At 50.0% G+C, this 18647-nt stretch overlaps 1 protein-coding gene across 1 annotated transcript in view; it reads left to right on the top strand.

Annotated features, from left to right (window-relative positions):
* Positions 1–18647, top strand: part of STX8 (syntaxin 8) — a 235230-nt gene that overhangs the window by 15376 nt on the left and 201207 nt on the right. Inside the window, exon 4 of the mRNA XM_029928332.1 lies at positions 9622–9732. Coding sequence (XP_029784192.1) covers positions 9622–9732 — 111 coding nt within the window. The remainder of the gene's footprint in view (positions 1–9621; positions 9733–18647) is intronic.

Below are 18647 nucleotides of genomic sequence, written 5' to 3'. Positions count from 1 at the left end.
TTTCTCCACTTTCAGGACGAAGTGTTAGGAAGTCTGCATGTGAGGTAAGGTATGCGAACTCATTTTTTGTCACCTAAAGCACGTATGTTAAAAGGGAGGGTAACTTAATTATTTCACAGTATAATTTAACGACTATGTACATGCTCACTTCTATTAAGGTACCTGATTATTATTCACCTTATAATATTTATGTGCTAAGCAATAGGGCAAAAAAAAAATTAAGAACTCTTACTTTTTCACTTTTCGTGACTCCTGCTACTTACTAGGTTTAGGGAAGCACGTGGCAGTATTGAGGGACCTGACTTTGTTCTGAATGCTTTCGGCCAGACTGTCCTTGGAAATTCCTGAGACTCTGGTTTTGTGGTCATCTCACAATTTGCTGAATGAAGCACTAACCATCTCTACAAATACTTTAGAATACTGAACAGAGCTATTAAATACATTCCAGAAGTATTTAAGGACGTTAATCTGGATAATTTAGAATTTTGTAGGACAAAGCAAAGACCCAGCTGGACTATAACAGCGTTCTTTCTTGGGTTTTCTTTTTTCCAAACGATCGCATCTGTTTCTACCGGAAACAGGACCCGTGCTGAGGACAGGATTCAGGTCGCCTGCCGTGTGGGGGCGCTCAAGGCCTCTGTATTGGCAGGAGACCCTTTCTTTTGAGAAACGGGAAGGAAGGAGTGTCCTTATTATGAAGGCCTCTCCTTAACTCTTTCTCTGTCCCCATCTTCCCTTCCCTCGACCTTCCTCTTCCCAACTACTTTAAACCATTCCACAGCAGGAATCCTCCAGATTTAAGATGTGTCAGAGAGCCACTTGTGAGTCCTAATAACGTCACATCATCAGTTTGTATCGGTGGTTCCTTATTTTCTTTACCAAAAGGGGAAAAAAAGGTAGTGAGGCCAGGTCAGCCTTTGGGCCCCGAGCCACGGATGGAGCTGGAAAAAGGACCCTGCGTCTCAGCAGGGGAGCGTCCTATGCTGAGCAGAGGACTCGGAGAGCTGAAGTAACTGCCCCAGACCCCACAGCCGTGGATGGAGGGGCTTGGACTCAGACGCAGGGCCGTGCTGGCCCCAAAGCCAGCTAGTTAAGAGCTGAATTCTCCTCTAGCAGAAATGACACAGTCGTCTGTCACCTGCCGTGTCTTCAGCTAGAATTCCCTATTAATTGGCACGTTGCTCTGCTGCCAAAACAAATCCTGTTTACAATGCAAATCCTCAGGGCCCCCCTTAATCATCAGAAAGATTAAACAGCGTTCCCTGTGCTTTATTAGGTGTACTTTATGATGTTGTAATTCTTAGAAAATTTTTTGTCTGTAAATCGCCAACAGAGTGACAGTTTAATCCTTTCTTTTCTTGAGGCATAATTAATGCTGGGTGGCCTTAATGTGAATATTCGAATGCCGCATTCCCTTACTGCCTTGGGTAGTTGAATGTTCCCAGCACTTAATAAATTTATGCGTTTGTGAAGTTTTCCAAAGAACACCGGGGATTGCCAGAAAGATAAGTCCTATGCACATGCCTTCCAAACAACTAAATTCATGGAGTTCGGGCCCGAGACATTGCTGCTCTTTCTTGGAAAAGCATTCTCCCCTGGCAAGAAGAGACGTGACAAACGAAAGCCCTGTGCTTTTGAATCGGTTAGTTTGCGGTTCATAAACCAAAGTCCTGCAGGCAGAGTGTAAAATTGCTGAAAACCATTAATTTCTGCTCACGGGGCTTCTCGGAGACCGGAGTGCTTCCTTGCTTCTCTGGTTGAGAAAAGTCGTGCGCTGCGGGAGGCCACGGGTGAGATGTCAGCTAGTAGTAAGATTATCCTTAGCATTGGCCTGACTCCATCTCGTCTTTTTGTTGGGTTTTCAAAGGCAGCGTCTTGACCACTTGAAGGAGAATTTCAAAATCTCTTTACAAAGGGGTTCAGGGCAAAAGGGTATTCTGGTGTCTTGGGAGAGGTCCTATAGAAATAGGTTTTAAAAAGTAGGATGCGAGCAGGGGAGGGCCAGAGGTGGGGCGGGGGGGAGAGAGAATCCCAAGCAGGGTCCGTTTGCACTGATAGTGCGGGGCTCAAACTTACCAACTGTGAGATCACGACCTGAGCCGAAATCCAGAGTCAGATGCTTAACCCACTGAGCCACCCATTACTCCTAAATAGCTTTTCTCCCTTTGTCTTTTTTGGGGGGAGAAAAGGAAGACAGGGAGATGCATAGACAGATGCAGCGATCACCATACCCGAATGAATGTGGTGTTTGGGGGCTAACCCGGTCACTTTTAGGGGGAGCCCCTCGTGGCTCCAGTGGGGGTGAGGCAGCGCTCACATGGTCTGCTTGTCCGTGGCAGTTAAACCGAGAAGAGTAAGGACAAGATTGAGTTTATGTCGGTAGGGATTTCCCGATTTATACTCTGTTGCATTCTTTCTGGTTTTCCATGTTAAAATACGCTCCTTGCTTCGTTACTGAGATAATAAAAAGAAATGGTAGTTTGGGCTGCTGTGGTTTTTATTTGAAAGCTCATACCTGCAAAATGTGTACTTGGCAACTTTTACGTAAGTCTCCCACCACCCCAATTTCTTTGGACGCTTTTCTGCTCCATGAAGTCCAAAAATCTGGGCACCTTTGGTGTGGCGGGAACAAGGCTGGCTTTGGAACCAGACGGAACGGAGACCGAGGGCCAGCTCTGCCCCTTCCTCTAGGCCAAGGAGCACTTCGCCTGTCCGGACCCTCGTTTCGTTATCCAGAGCAGAACTAAGTATGCTCCCCTGGCAAGGTTTTTGTAGAAGCTGGAGGAAATCTGTGTAAAGCACCTCACAGGACCCGCCCCTCATCCTAGGGGGTGTTGAATAGACGGTAGCTTTCAACATTGACAGACTGTGTGACCTCGGACACGTCACATAAACTCTTTGTGCCTTGGTGTTGGTTTTTTAATTGTCCATCTGTAAAATAGGGCTAACAAAAGTGCACCGGGCTTGGAATGGTGCCGAGGGTGAGGGAACGTTCACAGAAGGGGCTTTGCATGTAGGAAGCCCTCCTTGGGGGTTAACTGCTGCTCACTCTTGTCACTGTTGTCAGCAGTCCAGCTACCACAGGGGACTTACCGGTGGTCCTTACGGAGTTGACAGCCCCGTAACGAGGTCCTATCAAAGCACGCAGATACGGCCGGCATTAAAGTAGTACTTGCAAACTGTGGTCAGTGCTTCGAGGAAGCCAAAGTCCCGGCCTCGAACATAATAAATAGTAGAGTGTGTTAACTCCAAACAGAAGAAGAAAAGGATGGACGAGTACGTGACCCAGGAAAGTCTGGCCCCTGGGACCTTGGGCTGACTGTCCTCTTGCGGTGCCTCTGTGACGGCTCCAAAAATAAATCCTGCACTCTTCTCCCTTCCCCAGAGCTGCTGGTTCACAAGCAGAACTTGCTAGTGCGTTCTTCTTTTCTTTTTCTTTTAAGCTTGTTTTTATTTATTTTGAGGTAGAGAGTGAGTGGGAAAGGGGCAGAGAGGGGAGGGGGAAGAGTATCCCGAGGAGGCTCCAAGCTGTCAACGTGGGGCCCCTGACGTGGGGCTTGAACTCACGATCCATGAGATCATGACCTGAGCTGAAGTCAGATGCTTAACTGACTGCCCCACCCAGGTACCCCCAAACCTTGCTAAAATTCTTTCTTTTTTTATCCTCAGATATTGCCAAAAATTTTTTAATTGTAATAGAGTAATTTGTCTGCTTTTTTTTATAGTTTATTGTCAAGTTGGTTCCCATATAACACCCAGGGCTCTTCCCCACAAGTGCCCCCCTCCATGTCCATCACCCCCCTTCCCCATGCCCCCTCCCCCTTCAGCCCTCGGTTTGTTCTCAGTGTTCAAGAGTCTCTCCTGATTTGCCTCCCTCCCTCTCCCCTAACTCTTTTCCCCCCACTTCCCTTCCCCATGGTCCTCTGTTAAGTTTCTCCTATTAGACCTATGAGTGCAAACATATGGTATCTGTCCTTCTCTGCCTGACTTATTTCGCTTAGCATGACACCCTCGAGGTCCATCCACATTGCTACAAATGGCCAGACTTCATTCTTTCTCATTGCCATGTAGTACTCCATTGTCTAGATAAATCATATCTTCTTGATCCACTCATCAGTTGATGGGTATTTAGGCTCTTTCCATGATTTGGCTATTGTTGACAGTGCTGCTATGAACATTGGGGTACATGTGCTCCTATGCATCAGCACTTCTGTATCCCTTGGGTAAATCCCCAGCAGTGCTATTGCTGGGTCATAGGGGAGTTCTATCCATAGTTTTTTGAGGAATCTCCACACTGTTTTCCAGAGCGGCTGCACCAGTTTACATTCCCACCAGCAGTGTAGGAGGGTGCCCGTCTCTCCACACCCTCGCCAGCGTCTCTAGTCTCTTGATTTGTTCATTTTAGCCACTCTGACTGGTGGTATCTCAGTGTGGTTTTGATTTGTATTTCCCTGATGCTGAGTGACCCTGAGCATCATTTCATGTATCTGTTGGCCATCTGGATGTCCTCTCTGGAGAAGTGTCTAACCTTGCCAAAATTCTTAAGCCTTCTCCCAAGTAAAGGGAAGAGGCTGGCGTGGGGGCGGGGCATGCAGTGGGGCAGCACCATCATTGCTCCACCGCATCGTAGGTCTGCGGGGCTTATCAGGAGCTGGAGCCCTGCTTTGGGTGAACCTGCTTTTCTCTCCCCCACACTTTGTGGGCTTCTCTCTCCTCCTCGCTTACTTGGGCCTTCTCTCTCAAAGCAATAATAAATTAAGTGCTTGTCAGGTTTCTCCAAAGAAGCTGGGCTTTAGCCCATTGGTAGTTAGTATCTGTAATATGAAATCCTTATATGTAGTTAGTAAATACTGGTAATGTGGAATCCACAAGAGGGGTAGTAAGTGCCCGTAGTATGAAATCCGCACAAGTAGTAAATACTGATAATGTGACATCTGCGTAAGTGGTTGGAAAGTACCGTTAATATCAAATCCACATAAGTAGTTAGTAAGTGACAGTAACATGAAATCTGCCTCTGATTTCATATATAGTCTTACTTCTCCCTGGTGTGGCTTTAGTTCTATGTAGAACCAGCTTAGCCATTGACAGAGAACTATGGTTTTGTCTGTCCTCTGGCCTTCCTCCCTTGGTTGTTCATCGGCCTGGTGGAACTGGGGGTCCCAGCTCTGGCCACTGTGCGCCCCCTTCTCTACCTCCTCCCAGCTGCCGTCAGTCTGCATACGTGTAGTGCAGTCATTTCTGGATGATCCTCGGACCTCTTGTGAGCAACAGCGCCTGTGTGACAGGTGTGCTGTGCAGAACGGCTGCTAATCTTCTCTTTCTCCTTTTACCTCCCCCCCCATGCTGTGTTCTCTCAGTAGATTAAAACCGAAATGAAACAAAGAAGGAGGGTGTTCCTAATCGGTGAATTTTCCAGCTCTCCCAGATTGGCAGGGGGTCCCTGGGAAAATCCCAAAAGAGTATTACAGGACGCTGGGAGGTGGCTGGGTTAAGTGGGGACAGTCCTGGGAGCCCCAGGATAGAGAAGCCCCCGGAAGGTGTGGTGGTCAGGTCCAGCATGATGTGGTGGAGAAGCCCTGGCCGGAAGCAGAGCGAGCTGGGCTGGAGCTGGCATGGCACTAACCGGCCAGCTGACAGCCGCGCTTGGGCCGGTTTCCCGGTCCGGAGAAGCAGGGGAGCCCTCGCTGGTTTAGGGGACATCTGCAGCTTCCTGGGGCATTAACTGGGCTGCTGTTCTGCAGCTCCCAGCCCACAAAACACAGTCCCCAACTTCTGCCGCTCTTGAACTTGATGTTTCCTTAAGCCCATTCTTAACGAGCTTAACTCTGTAACTAGTGTCTGCTAGGTTTAAAAACTTGTCTTTCCTGTATTTATTCTGAAAAGGACCTTCTACCTGTATGCTTCTCATTGTTGTTTTTCCTAGTGACCCCCCTCCCCCCCATCTCCGTCCTCTCTGTCTCGGTCTTCATGGTCAGCAGTGTCAGTGGTTGGTGCCTGTCATCCTAGACTTCTTAGGCGGGAACAAGTGTATGTACATGTAAATGTCAGTTCTTTTGACTAGAAAGGGATCATGCTATGTATATGGTTCTGAAACTTGTGTTTTCATTAATTAGCAAATGATAGGCAAACACCATAAAATGATACTGTTCTGTGGAAAGTCCCCTCACACCCTGAATCCCCAGTGCTCCTCCTCAGAGGCAGTTGTGTATTCTTCCAGAAGTTTTCTGTGCATGTACAGATGTACATGTGTCCAGCTGAGTGTTTTTGAAGGTTTTTGTTTTTAAGTTTGTTTATTTTTGAAAGACAGAGTGCGAGTGGGGAAGGGGCGGAGAGAGAGGGAGAGAGAGAGTCTGAAGCAGGCTCCAGGCTCTGAGCTGTCATTACGGAGCCCGATGTGGGGCTTGAACCCACAAACTGTGAGATCGTGACCTGAGCCAAAGTGGATGCTTAGCTAACTGAGCCCTCCGGGCGCCCCGGCTGAGTGTTTTTAAATGCAGTGGGAGCATTCCATTCCCTCTTTAGCTCTTCGCTGATTTTTGTTTCAACACTGCGTTTTAGAGATTATTCCATGTCAAATAATCTATGTTAAGTACTTAGTAAATGCTTGGCAGTGTTCATTATTATTGGTCCACAGGGTTGCGGTTCTTTTTCCTTTTTTTTTTTTTTTTTTTAGGCTGCAGAAGATTCTGTTGTGGGGTTGTGCTAATTCCTCAGTAGTGGTCGGTAGCACATTTCTGCTCTTTGACGCCTATAAACAGTGCTGCAGTGAACATCTCTTCCTAGATCTTGGCTGTAGATGTGTGAATAGATCTGCAGGAGGAAGTCCTCTTGAAACAAGGTGCCTTTTACATTTTGTTACTTAAAAAGTCTTTAATGTTTTTATTTTTGAAAGAGAGAGAGAGATACGGAATTGAGCAGGGGAGAGGTAGAGAGAGAGGAGAAACAGAATTCGAAACAGGCTCCAGGCTCCAAGCTGTCAGCACAGAGGCAGACACGGGGCTCGAACCCATGAACCGTAAGGTCATGACCTGAGCTGAAGTCGAACACTTAACACACTGAGCAACCCAGGCGCCCCTGCATTTTGTTAATTTAGGAGGCAGTCTGGCGACCAGTTGGAGTTGTTTACAATCCCACCAGGAATATGGAGAGTGCCTGCTCCCTCTGCCCTTTCCAGAACTTCCTGGTCACACTGTCCTAATCTGATCCATGAAGGTGATACAATGTTTGTTTGCTCCTCTTTCCCTAACTTGAAGCTGAATGTTTTCCCATGCGTGAGAATTACTACTGTTTCTTTTTTCTGTGCTCCTCTTCCTCTTTACCTTTCTTTTCATTCGCTACTAATGAATTGGTCACTTAAGAATTAATGTCGCAGATACTTAAAATTTCTGTATAGTCAGATTGGTCTTCTCCTTTCATGGCCTCTGTTTTCAGTCTTGACGAGAAAGGTTTTTCCGAGATGATTGAAAAGTTCCCCCTTGTCTTCTCCACTGATACTTCTATAATTTGTGTTGTATCTTTGAATCCTGGAGTCCGGGGAATCTGTGCTTAATTGTAAGAATGGATTGAGCTTCTGTTTGCCTGGGTGGCTGGGCACAGATGGCCCGAGTGCAGAACACAGCCCACAGCAAGTTAGTGTTGTGGTACCATTAAGAATTCCCGCAAATTAAAATGCCCAGATTGTCCTGTTTAATTCACACCCACCGCTCTGTCCCCTCCCCACCCCCCACGAACTTCCTTGGGATAGAAGAAAACCTTCCGCCTTGTTGCCAATTTACCACTAATTGAAGCACATTGTTATTTATTCTTGGCATTCCATTGATCAAGAGGCCAATGTTTGGCCTTCTTATTGGCACCGTGGAGGTACCTCAGCCCATCAGCCTGCTGTTTCTTAGTAACAGTTGCTACTTTATGGTGTCTAAGATCAGATGACTTCAGGCAAGTAGGAAATGGAAAAGCCATGGTAGCGATTTTCCTCGGGGAAGCCTGGCATTCTGGAATGTGGAGAGAATTCGTTTATTTACTTATTTTTTAACAGCTAAAGTTGTTGATGCTGCTTAGCCTCATTGGTTTGGGGACTTATAATTTTAGTGACTACTATCTGTTACTGGAGAAACTTCTTTAGGGTTTAAAAAATTATTTTTAATTATTATTGTTTTGCTAGCAAGCTAGCTCCTTCTATCCAAAATTAGCAACCAGAGTTCTAGATTCCCTGGGCCACGGTTTCCCCACGCCAGCCTCCCCAGTGGGAAATGGTGAGGCTACAATTTGATCCTGCCAACTTCTCGGAAATATTTCGGGCCCACCTGCAGGGTTGGATGTCCGTCTCTGAAGTAGAAAAGTGTCTCTGAACCTAAAGCAGCTGCCTCACTAATGTCTTACTGTTACCAGAACTAGGTAACGTGGCCCGGGTGACTCTGAATACCGGTTTCAGGCCTAATAAAACAATAAGCCATCCAAAAAAAAAACAAACACTGAAAGCCAGATAAAATCCAGTGTGCTGGGGCGGCTTATTTTTGTTCTCACTCTTTATGTCTTGTGTCAGATATGTCCTTACAGAAGTATCTGTTGGGGCTCCTGGGGGGCTCAGTCGGTTAAGCCTCTGACTTTGACTCAGGTCACGATCTCCCAGTTTGTGAGTTCGAGCTCCACATGGGGCTCTGCCCTCATAGTGCAGAACCTGCTTAGGATTCTCTTTCTCTTCCTCTCTCTGCCTCTCTCTCTCTCTCTCAATCTCAATCTCTCTCTTTCTCAAAATAAACCTTAAAAAACGTATGTGTTAGCTTTTCCTCACTGTTCTTTTTATAGCCGGACCTTTCTCCATCAACATTTCATTTTGTTTTTAAACACGTGCACACGCTCACCTGCATTGAGCCTAGAACTCACTTAACTTGCTTTAAGAAAAAGCTAGTACAGGAAACTCTGGATGTAGCCCTGACTTTATTATTATTTTTGAGCCATAACCTCTGACTTGTGCTGGCAGAGGTGTTAGGGATGATCTGGCGTTCCGTACGAAGAGACAGAGATCCACAAAAGTGAATGGCTGTTCAGGATTGTAGACGGTGGTCAAGACCAGACTAATAAGCTTTGGACCCCCATGTCAGCACGCTGACCAGCCTAACACAGTGACATCCGAATCGTCCCTTGTAGTTTGCTCTAGGGCGTAGGGACCATGCCGTGTATCAAAATCGATTCCAGGTGTGTGAACAGGCATCCGCACGGAAGAAAGAAGGCAGTATTGAGAGGCCTTTTACAGAGTATCTCGAGGGTGCTGATGTCTAGGCAAACACCTCTGTGTGACTCAAAGCCCGAGGAGTTCCTGACTCGATTCCCTGCTGACAGGGCCAGTCATTCTGGCGTTGGTCGCTCAGAGGAAAAATAATCTGCCTGCCGTGCTTCTCAGCGGTGGGCCAGCATCCATGTCCACGAGGTCTCTGCCACGGTTCTGTCCAGGGTCCTTCCCTTGGGAAGTTGTGGTGTCGAAGGTCAGAGCAGGTGGAGGAGGAGAGGCACAGGTGTCTCCTGGCCTGTAACTCACACTTGAGCTGGGGGGAGCGCCCTTAATAACGTGATAGGTAAATTGAGGTAATTCACCAACATTGGACCTTAACCAGACGTCTGCAGAACGCAGCTTGAAGGAGACCGAAGACAGAACCTCCTGGATGAGCTCACAACGCGGGAGACGCTGCTTCTGGCATCCTTCAAGAACGAGGGCGCAGAGCCCGACCTCATCAGGTACGCCGTTTTCCTCATGGGGTTACGCGGTTGGGTGGAAAGCGTCCGTCGCCGCGATCACGGATGTGTTTCCTGAACGGCTTTACTCAACCAGTAGAGTCTGTCCAGATCCTTTATAGTGTTTGCCTTGTCATGGTCTCTCAGTTTAGCATTCTCTGGTTTTCTGGATTTAGTGACCCAGATATGTTGGGCGGAATGTCATCCTGTGGGGACACTGTTGGAGTGCAATACGGACCGAGTCGGAAAACTTCCTCTGCGTTCTTTGGTTGTGCTTTCTGCTGCGCTAGCTGTCTCTTCAACTCCTGAAGTCACATGTGGGCCTGTGTGGGAAAGTGGGGTGTGTGTCTTCCCTGGCACGTTTGGGAGCCTGTGTCCTGGTCACCAAGGTAGGGCAGTGTGGCTGTTGGATCCTGGCCCATTCTGTGCCCATGAGCCATTCCCACGCCTTGGAGGGGACAGCGATGTCCACCCAGCTCTGCTGGAAGAGGCCCAGGGAAGCGGCCAGCTCTCCAGGGTTGGGGTTAAGGATCCCTATGCGATCCCTACCTCTTCAGAACTGCCCCTCTCCTCTCCTTCCAGAACTCTTGTAACTTCACCGTGGGAACCATCACGATGGTTCAAGGAAAGGAACTTAGTGTAGAGGCGTCTTCGCCACCAGGGATGATGCTTTCATTCTGCAGAGCAACTTACTTCCGCTTGCTGCCCAGTTAGGAATGACGTGGCTTCCCACGGGCAGTGGTGTTTGCCCATTGGCCACGAGTTCCTGGGCAGTTACATGGAGGAGGGGCACGGAGGGCCCCAGGTCAGTACGATATGCAGTCAGGATTGCAGACCACTGCCCTGGGGTGAGTGGAGGGGAAGGAGACGGTTAGAGGTTGGGGGCGTGTGATCCAGGGATACAAGAGAGAACTCACCAAAGGCAGGAATTCGAATGGAATCCTAAGTTGTTTCTGTGGCAGAATGAAGCCCAGGGGTCCGGGAGGGAGGAGTGTCCCAGGCGGGGGCTGGAAGAAGCCTGACGGGGGCCAGATAGCTCTCTGGAGGTGTGCACTGGGTGGAGGCGGCGATCCAGGGTCTGTGAAACAACACACAGGCAAGGGGTCCTTGGTGCACAGTCAGGGCCGTCTGTCAAGAAGTCCAGAGGGAAAAGGTGTAGCTAGCAGAGCCAGCCAGAGAGGCGATGGGGGGGGGGCGGCGGGGGCGCTTCTAAATATTTCTGCTTCATGGCCGCGGAGATAGTCATGACGGACAGTGACAGTTACCCCCCGCCTGAGTTTGCTATGTGCCAGGCTCCACTTACAGGATGCGGAAGGGGCCACCTTGTGTATCAGGTCTCGTGGTTTTGCCCTTCTCTTGGTCCCCTCTTGCTGTCCCACATCGTGGCTCCTGTGACAGTCTCCATATCCTTGTTACTTACAGTGTGACCACCTGGGAGCGTGTTAGACGCAGAATCTCAGACCCTGCCCCCGACCTTCTGGGTCTGTGTTTCTAAATCAATTTTTTTAAAAAATTTTTTTGAGAGAGAGTGAGTTCACCTGAGTACGAAAGGGGCAGGGGCAGAGAGAGAGGGAGACACAGAACCCGAAGCAGCTCCAGCCTCTGAGCTAGCTGTCAGCACAGAGCCCGACGTGGGGCTCGAACCCACAGACCAGGAGATCATGACCTGAGCTGAAGTAAGACACTCAACTGATTGAGCCACCCGGGCGCCCTGCCCTTTGTTCTTAATGGTGGAGCTGGGCATCTAGGTCACCCAAGGGACTTGTTAAAACAATAAAAGAAGAGAGAAGGAGAAAGAAAAGACAGGTGAGAGGGGCAGACACGTGGCGTCACAGTGAGGAGGCTGGTGGGAGGCCCAGGTCGCAGTCAAGGGGGGGAGGGGTCTGCCACCGCTTTGCGTCCACCCTCGGTGCCACGGGAAAGCCCACGTCTGCTGCGCGCGCTTCCTGGGTCCCAGGCACGTGCTGAGCTCCCGGAGACCTTGCTGACGGCCACGTTGCAGTGGGGAAACTGAGGTTTGGGGTGGGGGTGGGGGGTCAGGTCAGGTAACTTGCACAAGACTCTGAAACCGTCGGGCCTGGGGTGTGGATTTCATCCAGACGTGGGGGCGTGGGCACTATGAGCCCGCAGCCACCGCTCCTTGAGCCTTTCCCGCCGGGCGTTCGGCTCGGCCTGTGGCTTGCTGCTCTTGCACACATCTGGGCTTCGAAGGCAGTGACCTTGGGCCGCGGGAGGCGTGCTGCCTCGTTCAGTGTTGTCAGGACACGGCAAGGGGATCAGTGTGTGAAGCACTTTGCGAACCCCAAAACCTTTACAGACGGAAGAAGTTCCTCCTGACGGTGCCGCTGCTGTCCGGCCCCTCCCCCTCGGGGAGCTCCTGTCCCCCCGCCCCCCACCTCCCGTCTGACCAGTCTTGTTCCAGGGTGCCTGCTCCCCTCCCCTCCTCCGTCTGGGCCCCCTTCCTCAGCACATGGGTTGTGTGTAAATTCTCGTGGCGGGCTTGGTGGCCGGCAGGGACAGCGGACGCCTCCTGCAGCCCGGCGCACGTGGACTCATGGGAGAATGCGAGCGTAGTTGTGGACTCGAGCAGAGGTGTGTGGGGTGAGGCCTGCTGAGAGCAGCGCCTCTGCCCGTCCTGTTTCCGCTGACCCGCTCGGCCGGCCTACGCGTGTGGCTGCGGACAGGGAAGCCACGCCAGAGAGGAACCGTGAGGCGACAGTGACCAAAGTCCTGGGGGTTTGAATCACTGAGGCTGCCAGCCAGGCTTATTTATACCCTCTCAAGATAGGACCAAGGGAAACATAGAGATCGCGTTGTCTTAGTTCAAAGAACAGAAGTCTGGAATAGTTCGGAGCAGCTTCCGGAATTGTTGCAATGCGCGTGAGCACCATGGGGGCAGAAGGGGATCCTGAGGGGTGGTTTGAAGGCGGTGGGAATGGAGAGAATACTCTGTTCCGGGTGGCACAGGGACCAGCCAAGAGGAGGAGCCGGTGTGGCACTGCTGGCATCCTGCACAGAGTCAGTCAGTGCAGGTAAAAGGAGGAAAGCTTGCGGTCGGTGACCCGGAAGGTGGATTGTTGGGGATTCCCTGTTGAGCCCGGATTGCTTTAGCCCAGATGACGACGTGCACTCCAGCAGGAATGTATGTGTGTGCATGCACCTGTCTGCAGGCATTTGCCAGGGCTGCCACATCGGGGCGCACACGCCCGGGGACTTCCCTACCAGAACCGTCCTTTCTCACAGGCCCGGGGGCCGGAAGGCTGCGTCCTCAGCAGCATCGTGCCCTCTGACAGCCGGGACGGAGGGTCTGTTCTAGGCGTCTGTCTGGGCCTTGCAGATGGCCGACTTCTGTGTGTCTTCAGCACGGCCGTCCCCTGTGCACACCCATGTCTGACATCTCTGTGCCCAGGCTCCCTCTTCTGAAGCTTCCAGGCGTGTTGCATTATGGGCCACCGCATGGATCCCACTGTAACTTCTTTCTTTAACAAACCTGCCTCCGAATGCCATCGCGTTCTGAGGTACCTACCAGGGGTTAGCACTTTAACCCCAAATTCATAGGGGTTTTTTGTGGGGACACAATTCTGCCCAGAACTCAGCCCGGAAAGTGCACATCCTGTGACATTCCAGGAGGATCTGGTTGACGGGAGGGTGCATACTAGATAGATGCGTTCTCGAAGAGTACATAGGCAGACCCTTGGGAAATCTGGTTTCGGGCCATGAAATGGACACGGAGGCCGCGCTGACGCAACAGCCTTCTGAGAAGACGGCGGCTCTGTGGACTTACCAGAGACCAGAAATGTCTGTGTGCAAGCGGGTGAGTGACTGAAGGTCAGTCATTCTAGCAGTGGATTGTCATTCGTGGGAAGTCAGAGCCTCTGGTCTTTGATGGAGTGGCACATGTCTCTGCCTTAGGTCACCACCACCTAAGGAAAGCCTTATCAGAACCTTCAAATGTGGTAGACATGCTGCTGTGGCACATGTCGGCGTGAATGCTGGCCCGCCAGCAGACCTGGGCCAGCTCGGCTTGCTCGTCAGTGTCCCAGCCCCCTGACAGCCGGCAGCCAGAGGGCGGGGTCAGGTGGTTCGACGGGGACTCGCAGGGAGCCCGGGGAGCCCCTGCTTCTGCCTCTCCTTCCTGTTTCCTTTGTGTGCCCTTGCCTGCACCCGAACCCTTAGCCTCCTCTCTCCCGGGGTCCTCCGCCCCTCCCTCCCCTCCTCTTTCCCCTTCCGCCTCGTATGTGGCCTTATTAAGGGGAGAAGGGTATTGTCAGGCCTCAGCTGGGATTAGCATTTCCCTTACACAGACGTGGGCGCGGCGATCACGCCGCCGAATGTGTGGCTGTCATGTGACGTGATCTGAGCTGCACCTTCAGGATTACCGATCATTATTTTAGAGCAGCAAACCTTGATGGGAGACTGAGGTCCAAGCAAGCGATGCCTGACTAACTTAGGGCATTTGGAGCCTCGTTAAAGAAGTCTCCGCGTAACAATGTCTCTGGAGATAATCCGGGACTTACAAGGACGCTGCTTTAAAACCCTCCTGCCCTTTCTACTTGAGAGCCTCGCTGAGTCTCACGATTCGTTAGACCTTTGTCTGTAGAGAGGGAGGAAACGGCAGTCGTAGCACAGCCGGCCGCGCTGCTCGGTGAGCATGTCCTGGAGGGTGTGAGTAGCTCGGCAGAAGTGGGTGGCTAATGGGCTAAGCTTTAATCCCCACACCGCTGGCCACGGTGCGGATGATAGGAGATGGGAAGTTACGTAGATGGTGGGAGGGTAGCCGGGCGTCAGGAATGGCGTATTAGGGTCAGACCAGTTGCTAAAATCAAAAGAATAACGATGACAACGGACTGCCGCCGTTATCAGTGTGACGCCTGGGGTCTTCCTTTGAGCTGTTGTTTAAAAAGTATGATACTTCCAGTTGGTCTCTCACGTCACTGCAGGGAAGCCTCAGCGGACAAAAGGAAAACGGACACCAAGTTCCCTCGTTTTACGTCTTCGAATGTCCAGCCTGAGTTTTAAGAAGGATGATTCATATGATTCTCCTTACATTTCCTAAAGAATCATCGCTTGAGGTTTTATGTTTCCTACAGTTATTAACACAGGAGCACCTACTTTTCTAAAAGTTGGAAGAGCCAGGGGGCGCCTGGGTGGCTCTGTGGGTTAGGCGGCCCTTCAGGTCACGATCGCCTGGTTTGCGAGTTCGAGCCCTGCGTCGGGTCCTGCGCTGATCGGGTAGCGGCGGCTGAGGATTCTGTCTCTTTCTCTCTGCCCCTCCCGGCGTGTGCTCTCTCTCTCCTTCTCCCTCCCTCCCTCCCTCCCTCCCTCTCTCAAACAAAACAAAAAGGACGTAGGATGGCTGGGTCACAGTGGATGCACTGTGACTGTCACGGAAGCAGTGCAGGGTTTTAAGTGAGTGCCTGGTTCCATCCAGTCCCCCCAGAGACCGGGTCACCACCCCTTGGTTTCCCAGTCCAGTGTCCTATGTGAAGACTCTCATTTCTTAGTAGAGTTGTACTCGGCTCTTGCATATAGTTGTAAGGAACAAGGTTAAACAGGAAATGCTCCTGTGTTTCTTTTTAGTGCTCTCACGATTTTATTTTATAACTGTTAAATATTTGATCCATTTGCAGTTCAGTTTGGGGAGGGTTTCTTTTTTTACTTGGCCACCTGATTTTTTGGATGAGTTTTTTTCCTGAATGATCCATTTTCACAAATTTTGAGATGGTGAGCTTTATACTATTACACATCTGTGTGTATGTGTGTTTGTATCTATCTGCTTCTGGACTTTGTGGTGTGTTCTGTGGTCTCTCTGACTACCCATGTGCTAGCACCTGTTGAGTCTGTATTATAAGTTTTAATACATGATGGTCTCCTGTCATTACACTCCTTCTTAAAAAATTTTTATTTTAGAGAGAGAGAGAATATGAGCAGGGGGAGGGACAGAGGGAGAGAAAGAGAGTAAAAATCTCAAGCAGTTGTTAGTGTAGAGCCCAATGTGGGGCTCAGTCCCATGACCCTGGGATCATGACCTGAGCTGAAATCAAGAGTCAGACGCTTGGGGGGGCGCCTGCTTGGCTCAGTCAGTTAAGCGTCCGACTTCGGCTCAGGTCAAGATCTCACGGTTCCTGGGTTCAAGCCCCGCGTCAGGCTCTGTGCTGACAGTTCAGAGCCTGGAGCCTGCTCAGAATTTGTGTCTCCGTCTCTGTCTGACCCTGCCCTGCTCACTCTCTGTCTCTCTCTCTCAAAAATAAATAAAACATTTAAAAAAATAGAAGAGTCAGACACTTGACAGAATGAGCCACTCAGGCACCCTTTTACTTTTTAAGAGTTTTGGTTTTCTTTTTTAAACGTGAATTCTAGAATCGGCCAACCTGATTTTTAAAAGGGAAAAATAACTTTTTTAAAATTGGCCTTCCATGAAATCTCGGACCCTTTATAACACGGGCTCTTCCTCTCCAGGAACGCGGGTGTGCCTGCACTGGTCACGGGGTTGGTCAGGGCGCTCAGAACCACTTCTCCGAGTGAGCCGTGCACGTTTCTGGTTTGATGTGTTGTTAGGTATTTTGTGTTTTTGGTGGTTTCAGATTCCGTGTTTCATGCATGGTGCTTTTCGGTCGTCATTTAGAGGGAGGCTGTTCACATCTGATACCTGCTGATTAGTGTCATAACCACTTTCTTAACACTCTGATTGTTTCTAGCCTTTCTTTTGATTCCCTTATATTGTCCAGTTGTTTGTTTTATTTAAAAGCTTTTTTTTGATGTTTACTTATATTTGAGACAGAGACAGAGCGTGAGCGGGGGAGGGACAGAGAGAGAGGGAGACACAGAATCTGAAGCAGGCTCCAGGCTCCGAGCTGTCAGCACAGAGCCTGATGTGGGGCTTGAACTCACAAACTGTGAGATCCTGACCTGAGCCGAAGTCGGACTTCAGCTGACTGAGCCCCCCAGGCGCCCCTCTGTAACCACGTTGGACAACTATTTGACTGTGTCTCCCAAAACTGAGCTGTACACAGCACGTGTGAGACCATTTATAGTAGCATTCTTCTTCTTCTTCGTCTTTTTTTTTTTTTTTAGTGTTTATCATATTTGAGAGAGAGAGAGAGAGAGCAGGAATGAGCAGGGGAGGGTCAGAGAGAGAGGGAGACACAGAATCGGAAGCAGGTTCCAGGCTCTGAGCTGTCAGCACAGAGCCTGCCGCGGGGCTCGAACTCACAAACCGTGAGATCATGACCTGAGCTGAAGTTGGACGCTTAACGAGCGGAGCCGCCCAGGGGCCCTATAGCGGCGTTGTTCTCAACATTCCCACCCGGAAGGACCCTGGGAGCACCTGCGCTGTGCTGGGTGAGCACGTCTCGGCGTGTTTGTCCGGCGGCAAGACACGCGGGGGGGACCAGGGTCCGCAGCTACTCGCCAGGCACCACGCGGATCCCACAAACACGGAGCAGAGAGTCCGACGTAAGAGCATGGCGAGCCGTAGAGGGCATTCCCGTAGCGGCAGAGCGGACTCACGGCGTTACCGATCACCAAAGTGGGTCCCTCTGCGGGAGGCCCTGAGCGAGAAGGGGGGCTGAGGGATCCTGGCGTTCTGCCGGCTTGCCGTTTCTTGTGGGGGCGGTGACTGACCGGGGGTCCCCTCTGCGGGTCGTCTTTGAGCTGCATAGTCACGACTCTTCTGTGTCTCTGTTCTACTCGAGCTGAAAAGTACGCACAGGGGCACCTGGGCGGCCGGGCTGGTTGAACGGCCACCTCTTGATCTTGGCTTGGGCTCATGGGATCGAGCCCCGTGTCAGCACCATGCTTAGCGTGGAGCCTGCTTGCGATTCTTTCTGTCTCTCTCCTCTCCCTCTCTCTTCCTGTCCCTCTCCCCTGCTCGCACTCTCTCTCTAAAAAAAAAAAAAAAAAAAGAGTAAAAACAGTTTAAAAAATTGTGTATAGAAATATGTATATATACACATTTTTATATACTATATATACAGACAAGTGTGTATCTATCTGTATAGATGTATACAGGTATATGTATATATACTTCTAAATATAATGTAACATATAACATCATGGAATGTAACATATAATGTAAGAAGTAATAGTGTATGCCCATATGATACATGTATACTTACAAGTAAACACTTATAAATATATATCATATGTATACTTATATATAAATCTACTTATAAGTATAAGCACTTACAAATCTATATAATGATGTATATATGTATATAGTTATAAGCACATAAATGTATACAACCACATATGCTTATGTGTGAGTACACATACCTATATACACTTAACGTGCGTACAGACTCCTACATAGGCATGTGTGTATACATGTGTGCACACGCACGCGCGCGCACACACACACACACACACGCACACACACACACACGGAGAGCTGTGTCCTGAACAGGCCACAAGGTGGAGCTGTAGGTCAGGAGAACTCGTTACACTGACAGCCCTTCCCAGTTTCTAGATTTTGGAAAGTTAGGATGTTTCTCCCGGAAAGTGAGGGGGGGGGTGTTAGGCTGCTGGTGCTGCCCACCTTCGGAGCAGGGACACGGCCACCCTTCTGTTCTCTCTCCCTTCCTCTTTCCCTCCTCTTCCTCTGTGACAGCCTGTGTGTCATTTGAAAACTTGCCCTCAGTGACTGAATAGCCCTGCCCTGCCTGTCTGTTCTTTCTCTCTTTCCTTCTCCCCCCTTCGTCTTCCTTCTTTGCCTTTAGATCTTTCTCTTCCATTTCTCTTTCCCCCTTAAAAAATACTAACATTTGAATCTGGCATTGATTGATTTTAGGTTTTCTTTTTCCCTATTCTTAATTTTAAAAGCAGAGGGATGCTTTCTGTACTGCCTTCCATAACCAACATTGTAGGTCTCCGTTCCCCTGATGCCTTCCCTCCCGTGGCCCCCCTCCCCTGGGGAAATG

The sequence above is a fragment of the Suricata suricatta genome, chromosome 17 (genome assembly GCF_006229205.1).
Source record: "Suricata suricatta isolate VVHF042 chromosome 17, meerkat_22Aug2017_6uvM2_HiC, whole genome shotgun sequence".
Classification (NCBI taxonomy): Eukaryota; Metazoa; Chordata; class Mammalia; order Carnivora; family Herpestidae; genus Suricata; species Suricata suricatta.
This window is presented reverse-complemented; position numbering and strand designations above follow the sequence as displayed.